Source organism: Vicugna pacos, chromosome 7, assembly GCF_048564905.1.
Source record: "Vicugna pacos chromosome 7, VicPac4, whole genome shotgun sequence".
In the NCBI taxonomy this organism is placed as follows: Eukaryota; Metazoa; Chordata; class Mammalia; order Artiodactyla; family Camelidae; genus Vicugna; species Vicugna pacos.
This window is the reverse complement of record NC_132993.1, coordinates 53,211,762-53,236,873: the sequence shown is the minus strand read 5'-3', so window position 1 is coordinate 53,236,873 and position 25,112 is coordinate 53,211,762. Positions and strand designations below refer to the sequence as shown.

Below are 25,112 nucleotides of genomic sequence, written 5' to 3'. Positions count from 1 at the left end.
AGCATGTGCTGAGTGTGTGAATCAATGAGACACAAAACTTGCGTCTTTCTCTAGGAAAGTCTCTATAAGGTAGAATGCGCATACTGAAAACAAGAAAAAAAACATATCTATGATCTAACAACTTTAAAAGAAATGCCAGATATTTAGAACTGCATATGTTAAGGTAATCTGAAATACTACAAGCCAAAACCTAACTCATTCTTCACAGATGTGAAAACAGAGCTCCCAGTATGCAGTGACTAGAGAGCACAGGAAAAGCTACAGAGGTGTCACCATTCTGAGAATATTACTTAGCCCATCTGCCGCTCTTCATAGATGCTAAGTGCTTTGAACTCCTGTATTAGCCATTATTTCTTGCACCAATTCCCTTATAAGTCACACTTTGTTCACTACAGGCAGTGAAACAGGCTTGGAATATATCAATGGATTCTCTAATAAACAATAAGATATTAAAAGCCATCACTTTCAAAGACTGCAAGGATGCTAGGGGGCAAATAGGAAACACGAGGGTGGAGGCCTTGCCAGTCCTTGGAGAGCTCTCAGTCGTGCTGGAAGTCTTCCAGATCAGCTATTACTCGGCCTTTCCTACCCATGTGGTGGTAAAAGTCCCTTCATCATTACTGCACGCCTGACTAGGCTCCGGACTGTGACTCTGCAAAGATTATTCCTGTGCATTTCTATTATTTTTGTTCTTTCCTCCTTCAATCAAAACAGCTTATTCTAATGCGAGACGGTAAAAACATTATCATGTAAGAATTTTGAACTACTCACATTTGTCTGAAAAGTAGTTCACTTTACTCAGTGTATAGTCATTTTTCAATGTGTATTAGTAGCATATTCATAATATATGGGTGTTTCAGAAACAATTCTTGCATCATGTGGTAGGATCATTGAAAGCAGAACAAAGTGAAAGCGGGTAGATCAGTTTGGGAACTGGCGGAAAAAGTTCCGATGAGAGGTAAGGACCAAAAGTTAGACAAAAGCAGTGGGAGTAGAAGTACAAGATGAATGGAAAGATGTGAAATAAACTGAATAGAAAAGACTGGGTGACTGATGAGATATGAAAGACTGGGTCGTGCTTCCATTAAGGGAAAAAGCAAATAGAGACAGGAGAGAAGGCTGTCACCCGAGAATGCAGACGAGTCAAGTTTTGGGCACACCGAGTCTGCAATGCCTGCGGAACATCCAAATGGAGCCACCAGCAAGCCGCTGGATACAGGTCTGCAGCTTAGAAATGAGCTCAGGCTGATGGTCAAGATACGAGCGTGGGGCGGTGCCTTCCCCAAAGCATCTTCTGAAATTCTGATTGCATAAACCAGGGAAGCTGGGGGAATATTTGAAATGAACTACTGCCAACCTCAAGTTTCGCTTTAATATTTGTGCCATCTTAAACATGTATATGGAATTGTCTTGGTTTTTACATAAACTTTTTCCCTAAATCTTAGGTAAATGTGGGAACCCCAAAGATACTTGTTCTTTGGCACATCGTTACTGCCTGACTCTTAAAAAGTCATGTATGCAGGAAGCAGTGAAAAGTACTTTGTAGAAAGTGAAGCTTCCATTCAGTTCTTCATTTTTGGCTGTATGACCATAAGGAGATTATCTTCAACTCCAATAACTGAAAATAGTAACGTTGTGCAATGTAAACAAAAATCTGCCATATTGACTTTTTGTCCCTTTCCTTTCAGTATGTACAGTCCTTTCAGTAAAAGTCCTGAGTGAAAGTCAGTCAATAAAAATTGATTAGGAAAACTAAGAATGAAAAATATTCCAAACCGAATAATATAATATGAAAGTTAGTGTCTTTGCTGTGAAGTACTTGCTTATAAGCTCCCACAGTACAGCCTTAAGAAAGTTTTGAATTACAACTTTTAGATGTTGCCATTTAAAATAGCTTACAGAGATGCTCTGCTGGTCCTGTTAGCCCGACTACAACCCACATGAGGACAAGGGCCTTTGTTTTATTCAGGGATGTTTTCTGAGATCATAGGCATTTCATGAACATGTACTAAATCTGTTAAGGGAATCAGTAACAGATACACATCATTTTTGTCTCAGTCAGGGTTTTGGTATATTTAGTCTCAGGTGAAACAACTCTTATCAACAGCAATCCAGACTTCTTAGCAGGGAACCAAGGGTGGTAATACAGCGGTGAGTCTCAGCATTACTGAGTAGACAAAGAGTTCTCCTTCTGACTGCAGAACTCACAGTTACAAAGGTAAAATATTCTTAAATAAAAGGTAACGAATACATTGAGCCCATGGGTTGGAGTTTAAGGAAGCGTTTTTGCTTTTTTATTTGTTAGCCATAGCATTTTAAAATGAGAAGACTTCGTATAAAAATCTTAGATTCCCACTTCTCTTGAAAAAATGGAAGCAGGCAATGCCAGTGTAACTTTCTCATTTGGTGAGTTTGCTTGCCAGACGGGCCACAGCGCCCCACAGACCAGGCGTGAGCGTGCTAGTTCTCGCCAGGATCCCATGCCCACGTACAGTACAAGGTTTACCAAGTGGGCTACAGTCTTCATGCAACCCTTGTTTAAAAAAACAGGCCCAAAATGGAGTTGCTTATGCTAAGCTTCACATGACCAAACCGAGACTGAAATGTAGTTTCAGCCCTCCCAGAAATGCGACCTTAAACCAACCAATCAGGCATCTTGGGATCAGCACTAGTTTGGTTATCCGCCTGATAAGAGTCCCGCCATTCACTAAACGAAAGTAACCTTTCAATAACCGCTCAACTTTTCCCCCTGATAACTTCTTTGTTTCTGTGACCCTCTGACTATCCATTTGGTACAGGTCCTTGGAGCTTCTTTCTGTCTGCTAAATTAGATGCTGCCAAATCCTGATCAGTTTTTGCTCAAATAAACTGAAAATTTTTGATATGCCCCAATTTATCTTCAAACACCCTTGTGGCCTCTTCAGGCATTTCATTTGCAATTTTTCCCGTAACATTTGATATATGGGTCTCTTTACAAGATCAGTATGCTTAGGTGGGATGTTAGTACTGCCTTTGTTTTAGCTCAAAGCTCTTTCAAAACAATGTTCCGTCAGAAGCACAGCCTGAGATTAGGTATTGCAAGATAAATGCCAGGAAGCCAATATGAGAGAGGGGGGAAAGCGAGAGGTCTAGGACAAGCCAAAAAAATGGTACATTAATGAGTGGGCTACTTCTGTGGGCAGCTGGGGCTCAGTCAGTTCTGGGCACCTTCTAAGAAACCCCCTTCAGAGTTGTCAGAGCTAAAAGAACAAGGGAGGCTGGGACATTTATCAGGGGCTTCCATTCCCAACTGGAAGTTTGAAAGTTGAGCTGGGAAGGTGACTGTGCTGCACTTCTGGGTGGAGCCTAGGCACGCCCGGCACGTCTGCCTCCTTGCAGGAGAGCGTTCTCAGGCAGAGAAGGGTCAGTGCTGCAGAATGGTCCAGAGCTGCATGTAAGCTCAGGTAGGATCTAGGGCATATGGCTCTTTTACAGCTGCCTATCTTATGAAATTGCAAATCATCAATTTCTTAAGTCTTTACATGGACAATAACAATTATTTCTACATTCTGACTTGAAGTTTTTATTTTTATTTTTGGGGGTGGTGGAGGAGATAATCTGGTTTATTTATGTTAATGGAGGTACTGGGGATTGAACACAGGACCCCGTGCATGCTAAGCACATACTCTACCACTGAGCTACACTCTCTTCCAGAAATTTTTTTATTGTATTTGATCTACATTAGTTGAAATATCAGGTGAATTCCCATAAGGAAATATTATTTTATATGACTGGAATTTTGAAACGGTCCTTAGATTCTGGTAACATACTGCCATTATACCCCAAAGACTCATGTTCAGGAAAAAGTTGTTCAGTGCCACTTGTTAAAGCACAGCGAGGAATACTGTACTGGGGGCAGGGGGCTGTCTATCAGGAACCGTGGCCAAGCAGGACCCCGGGGGCCTTCCTGGGAGAGACCCCCACCCCCACCATCGCCCACATCCCCCATGTGCCTCTTTTTTTTTTTTTTCCCCATGTGCCTCTTGTTTGTAGAGAAACTTTAGCCTCCTAGGCTAACCCCGAGTTCCAAATATATTTAATCAGAGAAATTAGAAAATGCAGAAGCAAAGGAAAACAATCAAGCAAGACAGTACAGTAATAGTTTAGCCATTAAACAAAGTCAAGGACCTTTTAGTTCCTCCTCAAAAGCTATAGAGAATATTCTGAGCCATATCCTGTGAGCTGTTTTGCAGAAAATGAGACCCCCCACCAGGTGAGAGAAGTTCACTGCACACTAACCTCAAGCACGGAGAACCCGGACTGGCTGGGACCAGGAGGCTGATGATGCTGACTCCCGAATACCTCACCACCAACCGATAAGAAAATGTCCATGAGCCAGTCACACACCCCATAACCCTTCCCCTCTCCCTGTCATTAAAAACCTTTCCCTGAAACCCACTAGGGAGTTGGGGCCTTTTGGGCACTAGCTGCCTGGACTCCTTGCTTGGCTCCCTGCAATCAAAGGGGTACTTTCCTTCACTGCAACCCAGTGTCAGGAGACTGGCTTTACTGTGCAGACGAGCAGGCCCAAGTTTGGTTTGGTGACAGAACCACAGCAATGGAATTTTACAATAGGGGAGAGACTGGACTCGACTCTAAATACAGCATGGGGAAGTGGGAATTCACAGCTAAGGAGCAGGGTAGGGGTTAGTGGACGGAAGATCACTAAGCAGCAGCATCCAGGACAAGGGGGCAGTCTGACTGGAGGCAGGCAGGGGGAGCAGGTACCAGCTGGGGGAGGGCGGGGGCTGAGAAGCCTGGTTAGCACCCACGTCCAAGAGTGAGCAGATACAGAGGCTGAGGGAGCCTGGCTGAAGTGAATTATCAGTATTCTTGCTAAAACTGGACAAAGCAGAGACAAAGAAGTCCAAAAGCTGAGACCTAGCTGGAAAAGAGGTCTGGGGATCCTGAACTTTAAGGATGAAATCTTTGTCACTAAACTACCAAAAAGAGGACTAAATTGATTAATTTCTCCCAGGTGTGTGGAGGGCCGTGGTTACAGGTAAAACTCACAACAGTGAAGGCTCTGGGCTAGGAAAAGGACTCAAGTTAAAGACACGCTATGTTTTCATCTGGCCGGCAAGCCTCCTTTGACTCAGGAAATTCTGATCTATGAACAAGATAAGAGACCCACAAAGTCTTTTTCCACTATAAAATATTTGCTAAGTACTTTAATTTCCCCCCTCCAAACACCTAGTAATTTTCACATAGACCAGTTTAAATTCATTAGCACTTGCCAAGCACACTCTTCAAAAGGCTCCAAACTGGGGTAGCGATCCAAATGCAAAAGCAGGGCTCCTGACCCAGCACGGTCGGGCGGCTTCATTAGCCGGCTCTGTTCAGCCGTTTGCTCCAGCTGAAGCTGAACTCACGAACCGATTGTTCAGGAAAATGTGGGGCAGACGTAACATCACAAACTTAACTTGAGGAGTACTCTAAACCTCTCATTTACCGTCACCTTTTATTATTTTTCTCATTCCTACAGGCAATAGTAGCAAGCGTCTTAAGCGTCCTGAGAAGGGGGAGCAATCATTTTTATACTGCAAACTTCCAAATAACTGAAACCAAGGATTAAGTATATCACTGGAAAGAAACGATTGAGATCCCTGTCTTCAGCAAAACAGGTCTCATCACAACAGGTGATTTTATTTTTTCACTTTTTTTCTTGCAAGAGCAGTATCACTCCAAAACAAATGAACTAGGGAAATAAAATCTCTCTCCCCTTCTCCCCACCCCCAACCCCCTGCTCATAAATGTATCTACACATGGTCCAAGGTGAGATGCAGACTGGACTCTGGCAATCCACAAGCATTGAAGGGAGGATTAAACAAAGTGAGAGAACTTTTACTCTATGTGAAAAGGCACCCACATGCAGCCACAGCTCTAAACATGCTTATTCTACTTTCCTATCTCGTTATGTTAGTTTCGTATTGCTGCTGTAACAAATTACCACTCACCTGGGGGCCTAAAACAACACGTATTTATCTCACCAGTCAGAAGTCCAAAATGGCTCTAATTGGGCTAAAATCAAAGTGCTGTGTTCCTTCGAGAGGCTCCTGAGAAAAACCCACTTCCTTACCTTTTGCAGCAAGCAGAGGCCCCCATGTTCCTTGGCCGGTGGTCTCCCTTCTGCTGTCTTCAAAGGCAGCGGTGCAGCGCTTCCAGTCCCTCTGACTCTCACCTCTTCCTCTGCCTCCTTCTTCCACTTTGAAGGACGCTTGAGATTACATTGGACTCACCTGGGTAATTTAGAACCCTCTTTAAGTCAGCTGATTAGCACTCTTAATTCTACCCAAAACAATAATTCCCTGTTGCCATGTAACGTAATATATTTACAGGTTCCAACGTTTAGGGTGTTCCATCGTTTGGGGACCGTTATTCTGCCTACCATCTCCCCAGCGTTCCTTAGAGAATAGGGGACAGCTGTCCACGAGTCCCACTCCTGGCACAGGCACGCAGACCTCGTGCTAGCCTAATGATAGCCACTTGCGGGCTGAAGTGTGACGTAATTGGCTACCGAATTCACTGAAAGGTTGGAAATACTGCACTGTTGCCTGTGGGAAAGTGACAAGAGATGAGGACACTAGGATTTATTTTAAATAAGTAAAGTTTATTCAGCCAAAGTACACAAGGGATGATAAAATAACTTCTTTCGTGTATTGACGTCAATGTTTATAATTAACCAGATATAGACTTTTTTTTCTATGTGTTTTCTTCTGAAATAAGCAGTACATTTTATAGGGATTTGGGAGTTGTTTTGGTGGCTGTTTTTTATTTATTCAAAGATGAATGGATATCTAACAGGGGATGGCCCCAGGGGAACAGCAGTGACTAGGCCCCAAGCCTGGCTTTCAAAGGATGAAACAATGAGAGAATCAGGTAAGGAACCATTTAACATGCAGAGTAAAAGAACCCTAGCACAGGTGTCACAGTCTTAAAGGAACACAAACAAGACACACTGGAAAAACGCACTCTAATGCACCAGAGACAAGTTGGTTCCAGAAACCCTTCCAAGTGGAGCCGAACAAACCCTCGAGGAAGGGAATGTGCCTCACTGGGAAGCTGGAGAGGCACCGGGAACTCAACAGTGGAAAGGTCTTCCACATTTAATATAATGTTGAAAGAACATTTTGTGGGGTTGTGTAGTGTTTTAATTTTTTTAGCCCTTCACAAGAAAGATACAGAAGCATCCTTTCTGATTGCTGGGTGCTGCTTGAGGATACAGAATCTTAAAAATGGTGCTACAGTAAAGAAAAAAGTGTAGATACACATCCTGAGTAATCATCTTTTAGCAAACATCTATTTTTCACAATATGCTATAAAGTCCCTAAAACTTTTAGATTAACACAATCTTAATCCGCAATGTTTTTTTCTTGGAGCAACTGATTCAATGTGTTTTCTGAGATCAACTGGATATATGGATAAAAAAATGGAGTGAGAGAGAGAGACTTCTGGACCTGCTAGGACTATCCTTCCGTTTGTAAGATGTTAGATTACTCTATTAGTCTCTTGTGAATTTTCTATTGTTATAGTCTGCTATTCTGAGTTTTTAACTTGTATTATTTTATGTGTATCCTTTAATATTTAATTTTTATACATTTAGCATTAACACATTTTATAATTAGTATTCTCTGTTACTTTGGCTTTCTGTAAGTTTTAGAGAGTTACTTACATTATTAAAGCACGCTGTTAACAAAACTCTCTGAAAATGTAAAATGGCCAGACATTGCTCCGAGGCTTTCCAAGTCAGACTGCCTGGGAGTTGTTCACTTTTTCTTTCTTCCGAAAATGTGAAATTAATTCTGAGAGTTGTTTAATCCTAATTTGGGGGTTTGCCTTCATTCTCTCCCCCTCCCTCATTACTTACCTTCTTTAGTTCTTCCTGCCTCCCCTCCCCTCCTTTTCTCTTGCTCCTTCCTATTTTAAGTAGAGCCCCTACCCAAATGTCTATTTATAAATTCCCTGACCTCTTGATGAACTGGGGCAATGATGCATCCAGGACCCGATTTCCATCCCCATGCTCGCACTCACTGTCTCTTGATTCAGGAGTCCCTTCTTTCCACTCCTCTCTTCATGTAGAAATCTAGTTACCCTAAAAAGACATCTGAAGATGTATCTTCTCTACAGGATCTTTTGAATTCCTTCCACCAAATCATCCTTCCTCATTTGAATATGTATCACATTTTGCCTACCTTGGTTTTTACCTTGGTCATTAATTTACTTAACTCTTCCAATAGATGCAAAGGGACTAAGAGAAGAGAGGGTATCGTTAAAAAAAATTCTTTAAGTTCTGCAGCCCCTTTGTAAAGGATCCTGTACCTGGTCAGTGCCCATGAGATACCTGCTGGTCTGGTTACACAAATAAAATTAAAAATCAGTTATCATCCAGAAAATTCACCGTTAAGGCTTCATGGACCCCCCAGCTTGGTCTTTCAGTCTTCAAGATTCTATCATCTAGTTCACTGGCATTCCTGGAATCTCTGAAATTGGTGAAATAATGTTCACAGCAGCAGCTTGGGGCCAAAACACCACAATGCAGAATGGTTTGATTCTTAATGGCACCAAATTCAGTCCCTAAATATCCAGACTCCTTTCTTCATGACACAAGACAGGAGGCCTGTCTGGAACCCCAGTGGATATTCACCTGGGTGGACTGAGGGCAATTCCTGGAAGAGTTCATTTACGGACAAAATCTGGGCAAAATAGCGGTAAGCAAGGACACAACTGAGTGGTTAACATTTTTATTTCAAAAACCAGTATACTGTATCTGACACTTTCTGAGAAAACAATTAAGATGGTATAATTAAATGAATTCCATGTTTTTTAAACACAATAAGGATAGAATCCTTTACATGTGAGTTTATTCAAACCTTATTTAAACAGAATGCACTCTAATTGAGAGATTTAAGGGGTGATTTCTGTGCACAAAATAAAAGCTCCTTTGCAGGTTTTTGTTATTTATTTATTTATTTAAATTTTACATCCTCAACATATATTACAAGAGCTGAATATTTTAATTTAGAATATATGTACTGTATTTGAATAGCTCTTTGGGGAATTATTTTTGCCAAGAAAGGTACATTTTCCTTTTTACAGCCAATTAACAACAAATTAACTTTGCCACAAAAAGGAATGGGACCATTTAAAAAATGCTGTCTCATTCAAGTAGAATACAGTCTGAGATTCAAAATAGATTCTTCCTGGAAAATTACAATGGCTTCCCATCCCCCTAAATAAGGAAAAAAGAACAAAATGTGAAAAAAATATACACCATCCATTAAGTCTCACTGGATTTAAATTTTGCCTACAGCAGAATACCTGAAATATCTGAGTCTTTTGCTTTATTCTGGCCATAATAACATAACCTGTTTAAAAATAATATTTTTTAAAAATTCTATATTTTCTTCACTTTCTACAAGATATCTTCTTCCACAATAAATTGAGCAGCACTCAGCATCAGACACACATGGCATACACATGTAAGTAGAGAAATACATTTACATCCTTTAAAATTCCTAGTTCTACACAGACATTGTCCTTCCTGTTAGAAGCATGGCTATTCAGGCCTGTTCTGGAATCCCTATTTATCTACTCAGTGTACAGCAATATTTAGAAAAGTGCATATCTCTTTTTTCCCTTTTCCTCTGACCCTGCAATCCCAGTTTAATTTTCACTTAAGAGCTCCATCCACTTAAAGCCTTACACAGCCATGTCTACTGTATTTAAAAGACATTGACCCAACACGCAAACACTCACCCACACACATACAAGAACAGTTTCCATCTTACAAAGCTAACATTCATTATTTAATATTTCTATATACCATAGAGCTTTCAGTTTGGAATTTTTCTTAAAATATACATTCTTCACGTGAACCTGTCAGAAAAATGGGAAGAAAATCTTCTCTGATTTCCAAACCATCGAAGTAGGTTTATAAAAACTACTTTCCACACCCCAGGAGTAGTGCACTCGAAGGGCAAGCACGTCAGTATCTTTAGAAAATGAGCTGGGGAAAGTAACGTTTGATTCCTCGTTGAACAGGTATGATGGGTACGCATGAATCCTACCGACTAAAAATGTAACTACGATGATCACTAATTATAGATATATAGCTACACCGAAGGAGAGCTGCATCCTATGATTTCAATCACCAGAGTCCCACAGGCCGGTTGCTTGATTTCTCTCATCCCACTGTCTATTCAACAGCTTTACACCGCACAGATTGTTAAGAATGATTCACAAACTGTTGCTGCCTTCAAACTATATACTATAAAAGGTAGCCAAGAAATAATTATATGTTGTACCAAACACAAAATAAATCGTGGCTTCAGAATATGTTTTCGACACAAAGCCTGCCTGCCCATTGTAGAAAATGTTGTCGATTTATGTGAAAATATTTATTACCTGTAACCATAGATACACAAAATCAATGTGTGTGTTGTGAAACATTACGGCAGTAATGCATTTGTTACTGTGTTGAGATTTCTTTTGGTCTAGATTACTGCTCCGCCAAATAACTTTTTTTTTTTATCATACTAGGGCAAGTGATTGCTGTGCAACATTTGCATTTGTAATGATAATTTTCCTGAGAATGCTAAATTATATCTTAATTTATTCAAAAGCTTTTATTTTCAAAGCAATTAAACTTATTGTTGATTGATATTTACCATCCAGTGTTCCTGGAACACTAAAAGAATATGCTTTCTACATAATCTTCCGTTACAGCACATTGCTTGAGAGTAGCTATTTGATAGAACAGCATTCAGTTGAGTTTTCAAACCAAAGAACAAAAATTATAGCAATTTCACTTGAAATCCATAGATCCATGCACAGGATTATGTTCAACAGAATCACTCAATGCTATTTGTTACTCAAAGATGAATGAATCAGTAGGAAAACAGAACTGATAAATCGTTACTACTTTAGTGCAGAGTGGAGAGAGAAGCCAATAAATCATGCATGTCAAGCACTAGTTTTCCTCATGGCATGTTTGAAAACATAAAACATGCAATGATGGGATGCAGGTCAATATGAATGAACGATACCCAAACTGCTCAGAATAGCATTTCATTTTATATCATAAACTTAATGAAACACTTAAAAAAATACTATTCCATAACTTCTTCAGTCAGAGAATCCAACCATGTCATGAAAACTGAACGATCGAGGCTGTTATTTCCAAGTAAATACTTGAAATGTCACAGAGATGGGAATGGAGTAGGTGAGGGGAGGGTGCTAATTGCATGCATGGTAGCCTTCAATGAGCTCACTATTATTACAGGTATCAACTTATACTAGAAAGGAACTGGTACGATCATTTACTTTCTCAAGTGTACTTAACTGAGCCATTAAAAATTACAGACCCATATTTATAATTGACCAAAAAAAAAAAAGCAAGAAATCAGCTACTGAGCTTTGATTGTATTGTATGGCTTCTTGTCTGTGAAAGGTGAGAATTTTAATTATAATTAATGTTTCTTCTAGAGTTTTAGTCATCACAAAATTAATCATGAGAATCATAAATTTTCTCCACAAAGCTTAATTAATTATGCACTAATGCATTTCTCTCAAGCATCTTTTTCTGAATCTTTGGTGGGAAACACAGCTTATTAGGCACATAGTTTCAAACATCTATTTGGTTACTGTTGCGATTATGAATTTTCTCCTAGATTCACATGCAGAAGGGAATAAGGCTTGTCATAGTCACTCACTTCACCACCAAGTAGCAGGTTTTCACTCATGTCTGGAATTAGCAAGACTAAACAAAATTAAAACCACTTTCTACTTTACAGCACAAGAAAACTTTATACCTGATATTTTAAATTCCACTCAGAAGCCTCAAGATGTCGAAGAACAACTATTTAGATACAGCAAGTAGACAACTATGTAATAAAATCTTTCAGTTAAAATTTCTCCCCAAGTCACAGGTCAAAGATCACTGGTATACGGTTTGATTCTAGAAGGGAAAGTATAGCCATCTGCAGTTACGATCAATGTAGCATTATTAATTATGCTAATTAATAATCAGTCGCGTGGAGAATCACATTTCCTGTGGTATTTCCGTTTCTATGTGGTACAGGCTTTTCTTACAGGTTAGTAAATGGAAATTGGGGAAGGAATGGGTAGGAGACGTAAAAATCTATGGGAATGCATGCAACAAAAATATGCAGTATTACTTCATGTCAACTTCTGCTTTCTTCATGCAAAGATGCCTATAGAAACTGAGACAATACATTTTCTAATAGCTGAATTTTACATTAGCTCAGTAACAAAAGCTGTTAAACCAATTCCATGATTTTGCATGAGCAGGAGACTTGAAATGTTTCAAAGACTTCCAGCCTAAGTGTTCCATGGCCCAATTATGCTAATTAGATCTCTCAGAGGGAAACGAGGCAGGCGGGATTATTCCTTGCTTCGGTTTCTTGTTCTTTTGACGAGGGAGCAGAACAACCCAGTTTTTGGAGGGGGGCCCATCAGCATTGGGGCTTGGTTCTTGTGTATAATTTTTATCTGGGGAGAAAAAGAAACAGCGTCATCTCCAGATAGAATACCAATTTCTGAAAATCTGTGTTAAGGTTAGTAATATCTCATGAGTTACTGAAACACCACAGGTGTAAAATGTAGTTTCAGACTTCCTATTATTTCAAAAATATTTTTAAAGGAGATAAGGACATGCATTTAAACCATATTCCAATGTTCGGGGAACTAATAAGAAATGAAGTTTAATTGAAATCACAGTTTGGATACCATGTGACATCTAACCTCACTTGTAATAACACCCCTAAATTCCTCGTTTATGCCACATGATTATCCAGTAGAATTTACTGACCATTAGTTATGTGTTACTTATTTAAGACAGAAGAGGATGCACCATTAGACTATTCAGAATCCCAGTTACAGCCCAACATTAAGACACACTTGGTTGGTACCAAGGCAAGCTTTATTTACCTTGCTAATCAGATTGTTTCTCTCTTTCAGCACGAACTGCAAGGCTTAATTTCAAAACAATCATTAAGAATGAAAGTCAAAAGTTAACGTGCATAAAAGGTCAGAAATGATGAACTATCTTTCTAATTTGTTAATTAACTGGTAATAGAATAGACTCAAATATTGAAAAGCCTGCTTAAAACACTTTGAGAGACTGTTCTAAAGCTACTCTTTTTGATTTCTTTGAGATAAAACTACGAATCACCTTAAATGAGACAACCTTAAAGTAGATTATGTCTGCAATTTTCTCTAATTCAAGTCTAAATTAGAGAAGACATTTTACGAATATATGCTATGCTCAAAGCTAATTGAAAGCAATTATCAGAGTGGCATTTTGTCTGTGACTTTAAGATACATTGTAAGATAATAAATGATTCTCATTATGTAATAAAAAGGTCACATCTTGCCTTTGGGCTAGTGACGCTAAGAGTTTTTCAAAAGCAATCTGAGACATTTTCTTTAGAGAACCGAGACTAATACAAGACCCATCGCTTATTAAATATCAGTTGTCACCTGCACAGCACCCACATCAGAGATGAGCATTTCTTTCAAAAAGAAACACCACCTCATTAAAAGCTGCAAAAATATATCTCTTAAAGTGCATAGCTGACATTTTCAAGTTAAAATGAATATCCCTCACTTGTCATTCACTGATAGCAATGAAACAAAAAAAAAAAAGTATGTCACGTGGACAGGATCATTAAAGTCAGCAGTGGGGCTTGTGGGAAATGGAGATTAACTTCACGGTCTAGAAAGACAGAAGTATGTCAAAAACCTGGATACATGAACAACTTTATTTAACTTTGTTGGAATCAGGTTATTCTGGGAAGATTCAGTGTTCTTTTCACTGTAAAAATAAATTGCCCCTGCAAAAGGCCACCAGGCTAAACCAGCCCCAGACTCTCTGGATATCTGATTTCATTGTATTTTATTTTTGTTATCTTATGAACTGGATAATCAACAGCCACCTAGTTTAGGTGCCAGAATGCACCTACCTATGTAGACTGAAAACGATCTCGACCAGATTTTCTCCTGTAATAATTCAATATGCTGCACCTTGTGCCACAGATGTTTGTAACTCCTCTGAATCCTAGCTTTGCACAGTATTGAATACACCATCATCCATTCATTTATTCATTTCAAAAAATGTATTGAGTCACTACTATGCTTTAGACATTACCAGGAACTTTTAATAAACAGACAAAGCACAATCTCTGTCCCCAGCAAATTCTAGTGAAGTACGAAAGGAGAAATTTAACAAGCGCATTCAGTAGGGTTATAGATGCTCCAATAGGAGGCTAAGCAGAAAGGTACCATTTTTTTAATGATGAAAATAAAATCTTTTTACACAAAAATATCATTTTAAATGAGTATTTGATGATGCCATTATCATGTATTACTTATATAATAACCTCAGATGCAAACAGAACATTAGCAGCTAAGATAAGAAATGACAGGTTTCTGATTCACAGTTGCTGGACTAAATCCTTCAGAGGGTATGATACTATGGTTGTTAAGACCCTCCAAGAAACGCATCATTCTAGTCACTTACACAAGGTGAGCATCAATTTGCAGCAAAGCATAGCCCAAACACCATGAATTACTGTGTATGGGATTTTGTTTACTCTTGGTGTTTTTTAGGTATTCGAATTTTGCTTGATCACAACTTATCTTGTTATTGGCAAACCTTTTTAAAAGAAATCACATGTAGCTGTTCCTTTCAAAAACAGCACAGTATCTCATTCAGGGCTCCTGACACAGTGGGACCCTTAATCCATGCTACTGACTACCTCGAAGTTCTAGTTCGTAGTTCTTAAGCAGGGTAACGGCCAGTCCTATTTGTACAATTATCCATAGCCTGTCCTCTTGGTTGTTCAATCACTCCTATGGTCAAAGTACACAACCCTTTCTTTAAGCTAACATTATTTTTGTAAAAAATGAAATCTTCATCCTTTTTGTCTGTTGTTTATAAACATGGGAAACTATTGGCTTAGGGGAGATGACACAGAGGAAACTAAAATTCACAAAATGTCTATTGTGCATCCACGGTCTCTACATACTTTATCTCACTGAATAATTACAGGTCTTTGCATATCTGAACAGAATTAAAAACAACTCCAATAAAGATAAGAATAATTCCAGTCCAGGTTAATTGTTGGTGCTGTAGTCACAGAAAGTCCAGGTGTAGACTTCAGAGAGTTGTAGAGATTTAAATGTGTCTTGATGTTAAGATTGCCCACGCCAGGGAAACTCGATTAAGGGGCCTCACCAGGCATGGGACAATGACTCAGACACCTGTTTTATATGCACTCCATGCTCTTGTATTTTTTAGTGGTTTTATTTTTTGAGAACTGGCTATCTACTAGGAAAGCAACATGGAATAAAGAGCAGAGTTTATCCCCCAAAGACTTCAAATGTATTAAGTCTCAGCAATCTGAAAACACAAACCAAACATTAGGCTCTCTCTGAGTGTTTGTATCTTTGAAGAGTCAGTAGTTACTTCTTAGTTGTTTGTTAATACATCAAATATTTACTGGGCACCAGCTATATGCAAGGCATTTTGCAACCTGATTTTGATTGCTTAGTTTGTCTCTGTCTCTCACTCTCTCTTTCTCTCTCTCTCTCTATATATTTATTGATGTATAGTCAGTTTAAAATGTGGTGTCAATTTCTGGGGTACAGTACAATGCTTCAGTCATACATAAACATACATATATTCATTTTCATATTCACCATAAGTTACCACAAGATATTGAATATCATTCCCTGGGCTATAGAGTATGAATTTGTTGTTTATTTATTTTATATATAGTAGTTAGAATCTGCAGATCTCGAACTTCCAATTTATCCCTTCCTACTGCCTTCCCCCTGGTAACCATGTTTGTTTTCTATATCTGTGAGTCTGTTTCTGTTTTGTAAGTAAGTTCATTTGCCTTTTTTTTTTTTTTTGATTCCATGTATTAGTGATATCATATAGTATTTTTCTTTCTCTTTCTGGCTTACTTCACTTAGAATGATAATTTCCAAGTCCATCCAAGTTGCTGCAAATGACAGTATTTTATTCTTTCTATGGCTGAGTAGTATTCCATTGTATAAATATACCAAAGCTTCTTTATTCAGTCATCTGTTGATGGACACTTAGGTTGTTTCCATGTCTTGGCTATTGTGAACAGTGCTGCTGTGACCACTGGGGTGCATATATCTTCTTGAAGTAAGGTTCCCTCTGGATATACGCCCAGGAGTGGGATTGCTGTGTCCTATGGTAAGCCTACTGTTAGTATTCTGAGGAATCTCTACACTGTTTTCCCTAACGGCTGCACCAAACTGCATTCCCACTAATAGTGTAGGAGGACTTCCTTTCTCCACAGCCTCTCCAGCATTTGTCATTTCTGGGCTTTTTAATGATGCCTGGCTCAAGTCACATATTATTTTGAAATTTCAAAGCACAGTGACACAATCAAGATTCTAAATGCTCTCTGAGAGGAAAAACAGATCATTTACAGAAAAATAAAAATCAGCATGGCATCAGGCTTCTCAAAAACATTAGTGCTTGAACAGAGAAACATCTTCAAACCCCAGAGGAAAAGTTAATTTTATCTTCGCGTTCTATACTTAGTCAATGTATTGATTAAATGCAAGGATACAATGAAGACATTTTCAGTCACTAAAGGATCTAGGGAGTTTACCCTTCATATGTCCTTTAAAACCTATTTGAGGGTGTTCTCTGGCAAAACAAATGAGTGAGCTAAGAAAGAGGTTCAAAAAACAGGGTCACGCCGACAACACCAAATGCTGGCGAAGATGTGGAGCAACAGGAACTCCCAAATATAGCTGCTGGGAATACAAAGTGGTACAGCTACTTTGGAAGATGGTTTAGAGGTTTCTTACAAAACTAAATGTACTCTTATGGTATGATCCAGCAATTACATTCCTTGGCATTTATCCAGAGAAGTTGAAAACTTACATCTGCACAAAAATCTGTACATAGATGTTTATACTGGCTTTTTTCATAATTGCCAAAACTTGGGAGCAACCAAAAGGCCCTTCAATAGGTGAATGGATAAATAAACTGTGGTATATCCAGACAAAGGAATATTATTCAGTGCTAAAAAAAAGCTATCAAGATGTGAAAAGACATAGAAGAAACTTCAATGCATATTACTAAGTGAAAGAAGTCAATCTGGGAAGGCTAAATTCTGTATGATTCCAATTACATGACATTCTGAAAAAGGTAAAACTATGGAGACAGTAAAAAGATCAGTGGTTGCCAGTGATTAGAGGGGAGGGCAATGAATAGGTGAAGCACAGAGGACTTTTAGGGCAGTGATAAAACAGTCTTTATGATGTAATAATGATGGATACAAGACATCACACATTTGTCTAAACCCACAGAACGCACACTACCAAGAGTAAACCCTAGTATAAACGGACTTTAGGTGATTATGATACATCAATGTGGGTTCATCAATTGCATCAAAGACACCTTTCTGGTATTTGGTATCTGGTTGGGGATGTCGCTAGTGGGGAGGTTATGCTTGTGTGGGGGCAGGAGGTATATGGGAAATGTCTGTACCTTCCCCTCAATTTTACTGTGAACCTAAAAGTGCTCTAAAAAGTAAGTTTGTTAGAAACAACAATAGAGGGTCCAACTGAGACCCAGGATGGTTAGTAAGAAACCTACAAAGAAACCTGCAGGGAAGGGCTTTTGCCATAGAAAGAAGGGGAGTGGAGATAATGGATAAATTGATATGGTGTAGCTTTAAAAAAAATGAGTTATTGTAATGATGACTGTGCAAAGAAAGAAAAAAGAGATTCTGAAAGCTTTACAGGAGAGAAAATGTAATTCTGTGTCAGCACTTGGTTCTACAGTTGACAACATTTTCATAGTCTCAATCATTAACTTAAATTGTTATTACATCTTTTTTTTCAGAAGCAGAACAGCGTAATGGTTAAAAATCTGACTGCCTGGGTCCATCACTTCCTATCTGGGGGCCTTGGGGAAATACCTGTAATTCAGTTCCCTCATCAGTACTATAGAGACTTTAATATAGTGTCTACTTCACTGGTTTCTTGTAAGGACCAAGTGAATTAACGCACACAGAATGCTTAGAATGTTACCTGGCACATAAGAATCACTCAGTACATATTAACTTTTAGTAAGAGAGTTAAACGCAGTAATGTCAGAGTGTTAGAGGCCACTTTTCTATCATAAAGGAGGTAGAATACACCTAAAACTAACAGGTGAAAAAATTACAGCAAAGCATATTGTTTACAGACAGGCAGCAAATGGTCAGAAGAGACAGCCAAGCAATCAAAGAGGGCATCTGGTGACACAAAAATGATGGGACAGATGCTGGTTATTTTTCTTGCAAGTCTATCCATTCTGTTTTCCTCAATGTGCATATACGATTTTGGTACGAGTGGTAAATAAATGAACAGCAATCTCTCTGAAGGGCACTGTCTTGCACTCTAGTGTTCTGGTTCTGCAAACATGCTCCACAAACCAGGAGCACTGACATCACTGTTAGAAATGCAGACTCCCCCATCCTAGCTGAGGCCTGAATCCCATCCTGTCTGTAACAAGATTCTGTTTGAATCAGATTCATATGCACATTTAAATTTGAGAAGCCCTGGTCTACCTGTCATTTTACTTCTCTTCCTAAGGGGTAAGGCCAACAAGAATCTGTTGACTGACTGACTGACTGAGTGACCAGCATCTTCTTATACTCACCACCAAAACATACGGCTTAGAGCTAATATTATCATAACAAAACCACCTAATTGACTCAGCTTTATTGTTCATCTACTAGATGCCAGCTTATTTCAGCTTAGTACTGGGGACTCCAAGTTGAACAGATACCTTTTACTTTTTATTTTTTATTTTTTAACACTTTTATTGTGGTATGGTTCCTGTATAATAAACTACACATATTTCAGATGTACAATTCGATGAATTCTGATAGATTGTATACACCCATGAAACCACCACCACCATCAAGATAGCTAACATTGCCATCACTCCCCAAGAGGTGCAATTTTTGAATTCCCAAAATATCCCTTCACGCCTCCTTTACCTCCTGGTAACCGTGAGTTTGTTCTCTATGTTGAACAGATACTTTTAAAACCATAATCGAGGTGCTCATAGTCTAATGACAACAACATATGCAGTAGTAGGATGTGATATGCATTGTGCTACAGAGGTATTACCAGAGCGCAATGGGAACACAAAACAATGCCATTTAGATCATGGGGTAAGGACAGGGCATAATTAAGCTGAGTCTCAGCAATGTCACTCTGGAAGCATAGCTTAAGGAAGCCAAAACAGAGACAGAGAGATCAGATGGGAGGTAAATAGAGAATCCAGAAAAGAAATAAGATGGATTTTAGTCATGGCAGTGGCAATGGCAACAGAACTGAGGGAAGATCTGAGAGATAGCTAGGAGGTACAATCTGCAAGACACAATTGGATGTGTGGAGTACTGGAAAAAAGAAAGATCCTAGTATAAACTCCATGCTTTTAGCTTTGTTTGTCATGTGTGTTGTGGTCATGTGTGATGCATTTTATAGAAAGACATATATTTCTGGCAGGAGTGGGAACCAGGACATTAATAAACTCTGTTGAGTGTGACATTCCAAAGGAGATATTCAGTGTCTTTGGGATATGTATGTCTGGTGTTCAGAAGGGAGAAGAGGTCTCGAGACAGATTTGGGTATAAATATAAGTAACATCGTCCCCTGAGAAGAGATTACTGAAGGACAAATGCAAATAACAAACAGGAGAACTTGTAACCGGGGAACATGGACATAGAACAGTGAAATGGGTGAATGATTTCCTATAAAAGAGTATGAGTACAGGTAGCCAAAGAGGTAGGGGAAAAACCACAAGGTACCACCATCGTGTAAACATTTCCAGTCCCTCTTCAGTGTGGCTTATTCCTCTTCTATTCATGAGGCTGAGACATTCAGATGACACAGTGATTTGCATGTAGGTGATGTAACCAACTAAACTGTTCATACTCATTCTAAATCTAGAAACCATATTTGAGAGTTATATACTGTAGGATGTTTAAGTAATTGTTCATGGAATTTAGGGGCTGGCAAGTATCTTGCATAAAGGGCTAGATGGCAGACATTTTAGGCTTCGTGGTCTATGAGGTCTCAGTGATAAGTCACCTCAGCCATTACGGCACAAAAGTATACATACGCTCCATGGGAAAAAATGCATGGGACTGTGTTCCAATAATAATTTCAATATCATATAATTTTAACATTATGAAACATTACTTTTTGATTTTTTTTAACCATTGAAAAACCTCAAAAAAGATTCTTAACACTTCAGCTATGCAAAAATAGGTACCTGCAGAGATCGGGTCCAAGACCCTAACTTGCTGACCTCTGATGCAATTACAGTCCAATAAGGAAATGACATCTGGAATGCTGAGGCATGAGGTGGAAGAAAGGAATTTTAATTTAAAATTACGACTCAATGGGTCAATAGCTAAAAAGATGGATGAAAGTGGAAAGAATTTCATATGGCATATCTCTGCAATCCTGCGTGCCAACAGAATTCATTCTGTGAAAATTCTGAATTAGAATACAGACGAGCTTTCTCAATTTTGATAACCTATCAGCTGATCAAATTTGGCTTCAATGCTTAATCTCTCTACTGCTTTGCACCAGGGTGGGCTTAATAATACTGTGATTCTCAGAAAGTTCCTCAGCAGGTAGCATTTTCCTTTTGAAATATCCTCCCTGTATCTAGCCCCAATTTTCTTTCCCTGATTCATCTCTTTTAGAGCTTATTATCACTGGATTTATTCGGCTACCTTAAAAATGAATGGGGTTTTCAGAGCAAAATAAATGCCATAAAATATCTGTGGGGAGAGCTTAATTTAGCAATTATCTGGAACATTAAAAGTTACCTAGCTCGATTCTGGAATAAGATTGTCTCCTTCTAATAATGGAAACCATTTTGAATTCAGGCGTGTAGGGAAGCCATATGACAGCGGAATAAAGAGCATGCTAAATTTTTCAGGTCCATAACTGCCAAAAAGCAAAGCAATGAAACATAAGTTTCTAAAATCCCTGTGCCAGCTCCTTTATGATTTCAGCTATTATTTTCTGGAATGATAGCCATTTCCAAGTTTAATGTTAAAGTCTTTGATCTAACATCAAATTCAAAGAAATCATTGTAAAGATTTACAATCAAATCTTTCAAAAATGGGTTGAGAGGTTTACTTGCTGATTAAATTCACAGGAATTTTAAATAGGTATGGTCATGAGAAAAACAAACTTTCCTGCAAGTGACTGGCTATTTGGCCACCTTGCAGGGGCCACATTCACACCTGGATTTGAAATCTCTTTTAAGATGTAATTTTGGTTCTCCCTTTATTTTACGGTTGTAAGTTGTTTGCCAGACAAGGTCAATGACATTTCAAAAGAGGTTTTTTTTTTTTATAATTTCCATGTCTCTACAGAAAAATTCTATCTACAACTTTAACCCAGTAACTTATTTTTCTTTTCCTAGGGTCTCTCTCAATCTTTGGTCACATGGGGAAAATTTAAACAAAAATAAAAACAAAAACAGAACAAACAAAACAACACAAAAAAATTTCCCTCTTTGACCATAACCAGAGAATATTCCCAATATTCACAACTTGTGATTCCTCTTCTTGATGGATAATACTTCGCACACCAGTTCCTACGTGTCTTTTCATATAGCACAGTGGTTAAGATCATGGACTCAGGACACAAGGCACGGATTTGAGTGCCAGCTTGGCCAGTGGCCAAAGGGGCTCACAGTTCTGAGCCTCAATCTCTATTTATTAAAGGAGGATGATGATACATTGACTTAACAGAACCCTTGCAAGTACCCACTGAGGCTATGCATATCATGTAAGTGCTTAATAAATGTTCCTTATTATTTTTAGTGTAATTATGTTTAGTCAAGGGGAAAACACATTTTGTTAATCTTTCTCCCATCTGAGACAAGGCTTTCAGAATTTCTTGGGTGACACTGAGAGATGACATTTACGGTCATCTGCCTTCTCCTAAGGAGGCCAGAAGCACCTGACGGGATTTCAGCCACACGTCAGGCTTCAGACCTACCCAACAAAAAGACTGAAAAAAAAAATCCACCGTGACATTTACACACAAAAGTCTGGGTTTTTCAAACCAAGGGAGACCAATAAGCCCATTCTGATGTCCTAGAGAAGAAACTTTAAGGACCCAATTCCCAGACTCAGCTGTACCCTTATTTTTTTGAAGCATCATAGCAGCAACTGAAGGACTTTCTCATCCACGTTAAACTATTTCATGGTAATCCAGTCAACAATTTGACATGAAACTCTGATCAATTTTATCCCTCAAACATTTTCTGTATCTCTTAACTATTTTTTGGTGGTGGTGGGGTCTTTCTGTCATGACCATTCTAAGGTCTGAACAATAGCAGAGATCTTCTAACTAGCTACCACCTTCCCTTCCAACCCATCCCCTGCCCGGAATGATCTATCACCATGCAAATCTAATCACATCGCTCTCCTACTTAAACTTGCTTTAGTTCCACATGAATCTTAAGCTAAAGCTAAAGATCCTTTCTGTGGGCTTGAACCTCCTACAGCTCTGATTCCCACTGAATTGACTGCCTTACCCCACACCTCCCTTCCTCTGTTGCACGTCCATCACTTCATCTCTCAGATCCTTGCAAACATCATGCTCCCTCCCACCCCATGTTGTTCCCCCTGCACTGAGAACACTATTCCCTTCCTCATGCCTAGTTATATGATCCTCATCCTTGAGTTTCCAGGTTCACTTTGAGTTTCTTTGAAAGTCTTCTTAGATTTCCTTTGATGAGGTCAAATCTCTTTAACCTACCCTCTCCTATTACCACAGTACCAAGGTACCACAGTATCACAGTTCATAGCACCATGAACCTTTCCTCCACAGACCTTATATCATGCCGGAAAGTTTACATATGTGTGATTCTGTGAGAAATGTATACCTGGAAAGAGTTCAGAGATCATTTCTTTGTTTTGTTTTCCCTCCTTTCTAGCACTCTGGGGCAAAATGTCACCACCTTCATAAAGAAGGGATCCAATAAGAATCTGTTGAAGGAATGAAGACACGAATCACTGACTTGGCTTAGATTAAACAGCTGTGTTCTTCCTTTAATTTTTATGTATTGACTGAAAATAACATTTAATACTGTCTACCTTGTCCACCCCACAGAATTGTCACACGGCTAAAACAAGGCACAGCCATATCTCCTTTCATTGCACTTCATTTTACTGTGCTTTGCAGATACTGGCTTTTGTTGTTGTGGCTGTTGCAAATTGAAGGTCTGCGGCCACTCTGCATCAAGCAAGTCTATGGGCACCATTTAATGGCATTTGTTCATTTCATGTCTTTATCACTTGGCAATTCTCACAATGTTTCAGTTTTTTTCATTATTATATTTGTTGTGGTGATCTGTGATCAATGATCTTTGCTGTTACTGCTGTAATTGTTTAGGGGGACGACCACAAAGCCTGGATGACAGCACATCTGTTTACAACATGGTTTACTGAATATTTTAAGCCCAGTGTGGAGACTTAGTGCTCAGAAAAAAAGATTCCTTTCAAAATATTACTGCTCATTGACAATGTACCTGGTCACCCAAGAGCTCTGATGAAGATGCACAACAAGTCATTTTGACTTTCAAGTCTTATTATTCAAGAAATACATCTGTAAGGCTACAGGTGCCATGTATAGTGATTCATCTGATGGATCCGGGCAGAGTCAATTGAAAATCTTGTGGGAAGGATTCACAATTCTAGATGCCATTAAGAACAATCATGATTCATGGAAAGAGGTAGAAATCTCAACATTAAAAGGAGTTTGGAACAAGTTGATCAAACTCTCACGTATGACTTTGAGGGGTTCAAGGCCTCAGTGGAGAAAGTAACTGTAGAAGTGGTTAAAACAGCAAGAGAACTTAAATTAGAAGTGGAACCTGAAGGTGTGACTGAATTGCTGCAATCGCATGGTCAGACTTCCACAGATGACGAGTTGCTCCATACAGATGCACAAAGAAAGTGGTTTCTTGAGATGGAAACTATTCCTGGCGAAGATGCTGTGAAGACTATTGAAATGACAACAAAGAGCTTCTACTGTTCTATAAATTTAGTTGATAAAGCAGCATCAGGGTTTGAGAGGACTGACCCTAATTTTGAAGGAAGCTCTCTTGTGGGTAAAATGCTACCAAATACAGAGAGATTAATCATGAAATGAAGAGTCAACAGATGTGGCAAACTTCACTGTTGCATTAAGAAACTGCCACAGTCATCCCAAACTTCAGCAACCACCACCCCGATCAGTCAGCAGCCATCAACGCTGAGGCAAGACCCTTGCTCAAAGATAAGATTATGACTCACTGAAGGCACAAATGATAGTTAGCAATTTTTAGCAAGGAAGTATTTTTTCATTTAGGTCTGCATATTGTTTTTTAGAAACAATGCTATTACACACTTACTAGCCTACAGTATACTGTAAGCATAACTTTTATAGGCACTGGGAGAGCAAAAAATTCATGTGACTTGCTTTACTGCAGTGTCTGCTTTACTATGGTGGGTCTGGAAGTGAATCTGCCGTATTGCTGAGGTATGCCTGGAATACGTTCAAATTCTTTAATTTTTAGAGTCTCGTTAATTAAGACAGGTGCAACTATGGTCTGGATATTCATAAAGGGAAAACAATACGTTATTAAATTCTACTCAGTGTATTAAGTTCTTTTATTCAAATTTTTATTTGAAATTGGTAACCCATCCTTGGAATAGACTGGAATATCTCTAGGAAACTCGACCCTGTGCTCTATTAGTGGATAAGAAGGCTTACTCTTTAAAACTTTCAGCAATACAGGATGTTCCCCTTTGAGGAGAAGCTTAGAATATATTAGCCATATTTCCTAATTTTAATACACAAAATCAGAAGAAATGAAGAGCTAGCTAAGGTCTCCCACAAGGCAAACGTGGGAGAAGTCAGACTCAGGCTGTGCAATTCTATAGTTTGCATCCACCAGAAGACAGACCTCTCACCACTCTGGAAAGAAA

At 38.9% G+C, this 25,112-nt stretch overlaps 1 protein-coding gene and 1 long non-coding RNA gene across 2 annotated transcripts in view; one reads left to right on the top strand and one right to left on the bottom strand.

Moving 5' to 3' along the window:
* Positions 1–11,615: 11,615 nt before the first annotated feature.
* The window catches only part of DGKB (diacylglycerol kinase beta), a 586,586-nt gene continuing 573,089 nt past the window's right edge, over positions 11,616–25,112 (bottom strand). The window contains exon 26 of the mRNA XM_072964909.1: positions 11,616–12,549. Coding sequence (XP_072821010.1) covers positions 12,442–12,549 — 108 coding nt within the window. The 3' untranslated portion in view covers positions 11,616–12,441. The remainder of the gene's footprint in view (positions 12,550–25,112) is intronic.
* LOC140697567 (uncharacterized) lies at positions 21,611–23,196 on the top strand. Its single transcript, XR_012074718.1, has 2 exons — positions 21,611–21,921; positions 23,078–23,196. It is a non-coding gene; the product is annotated as an uncharacterized lncRNA (long non-coding RNA).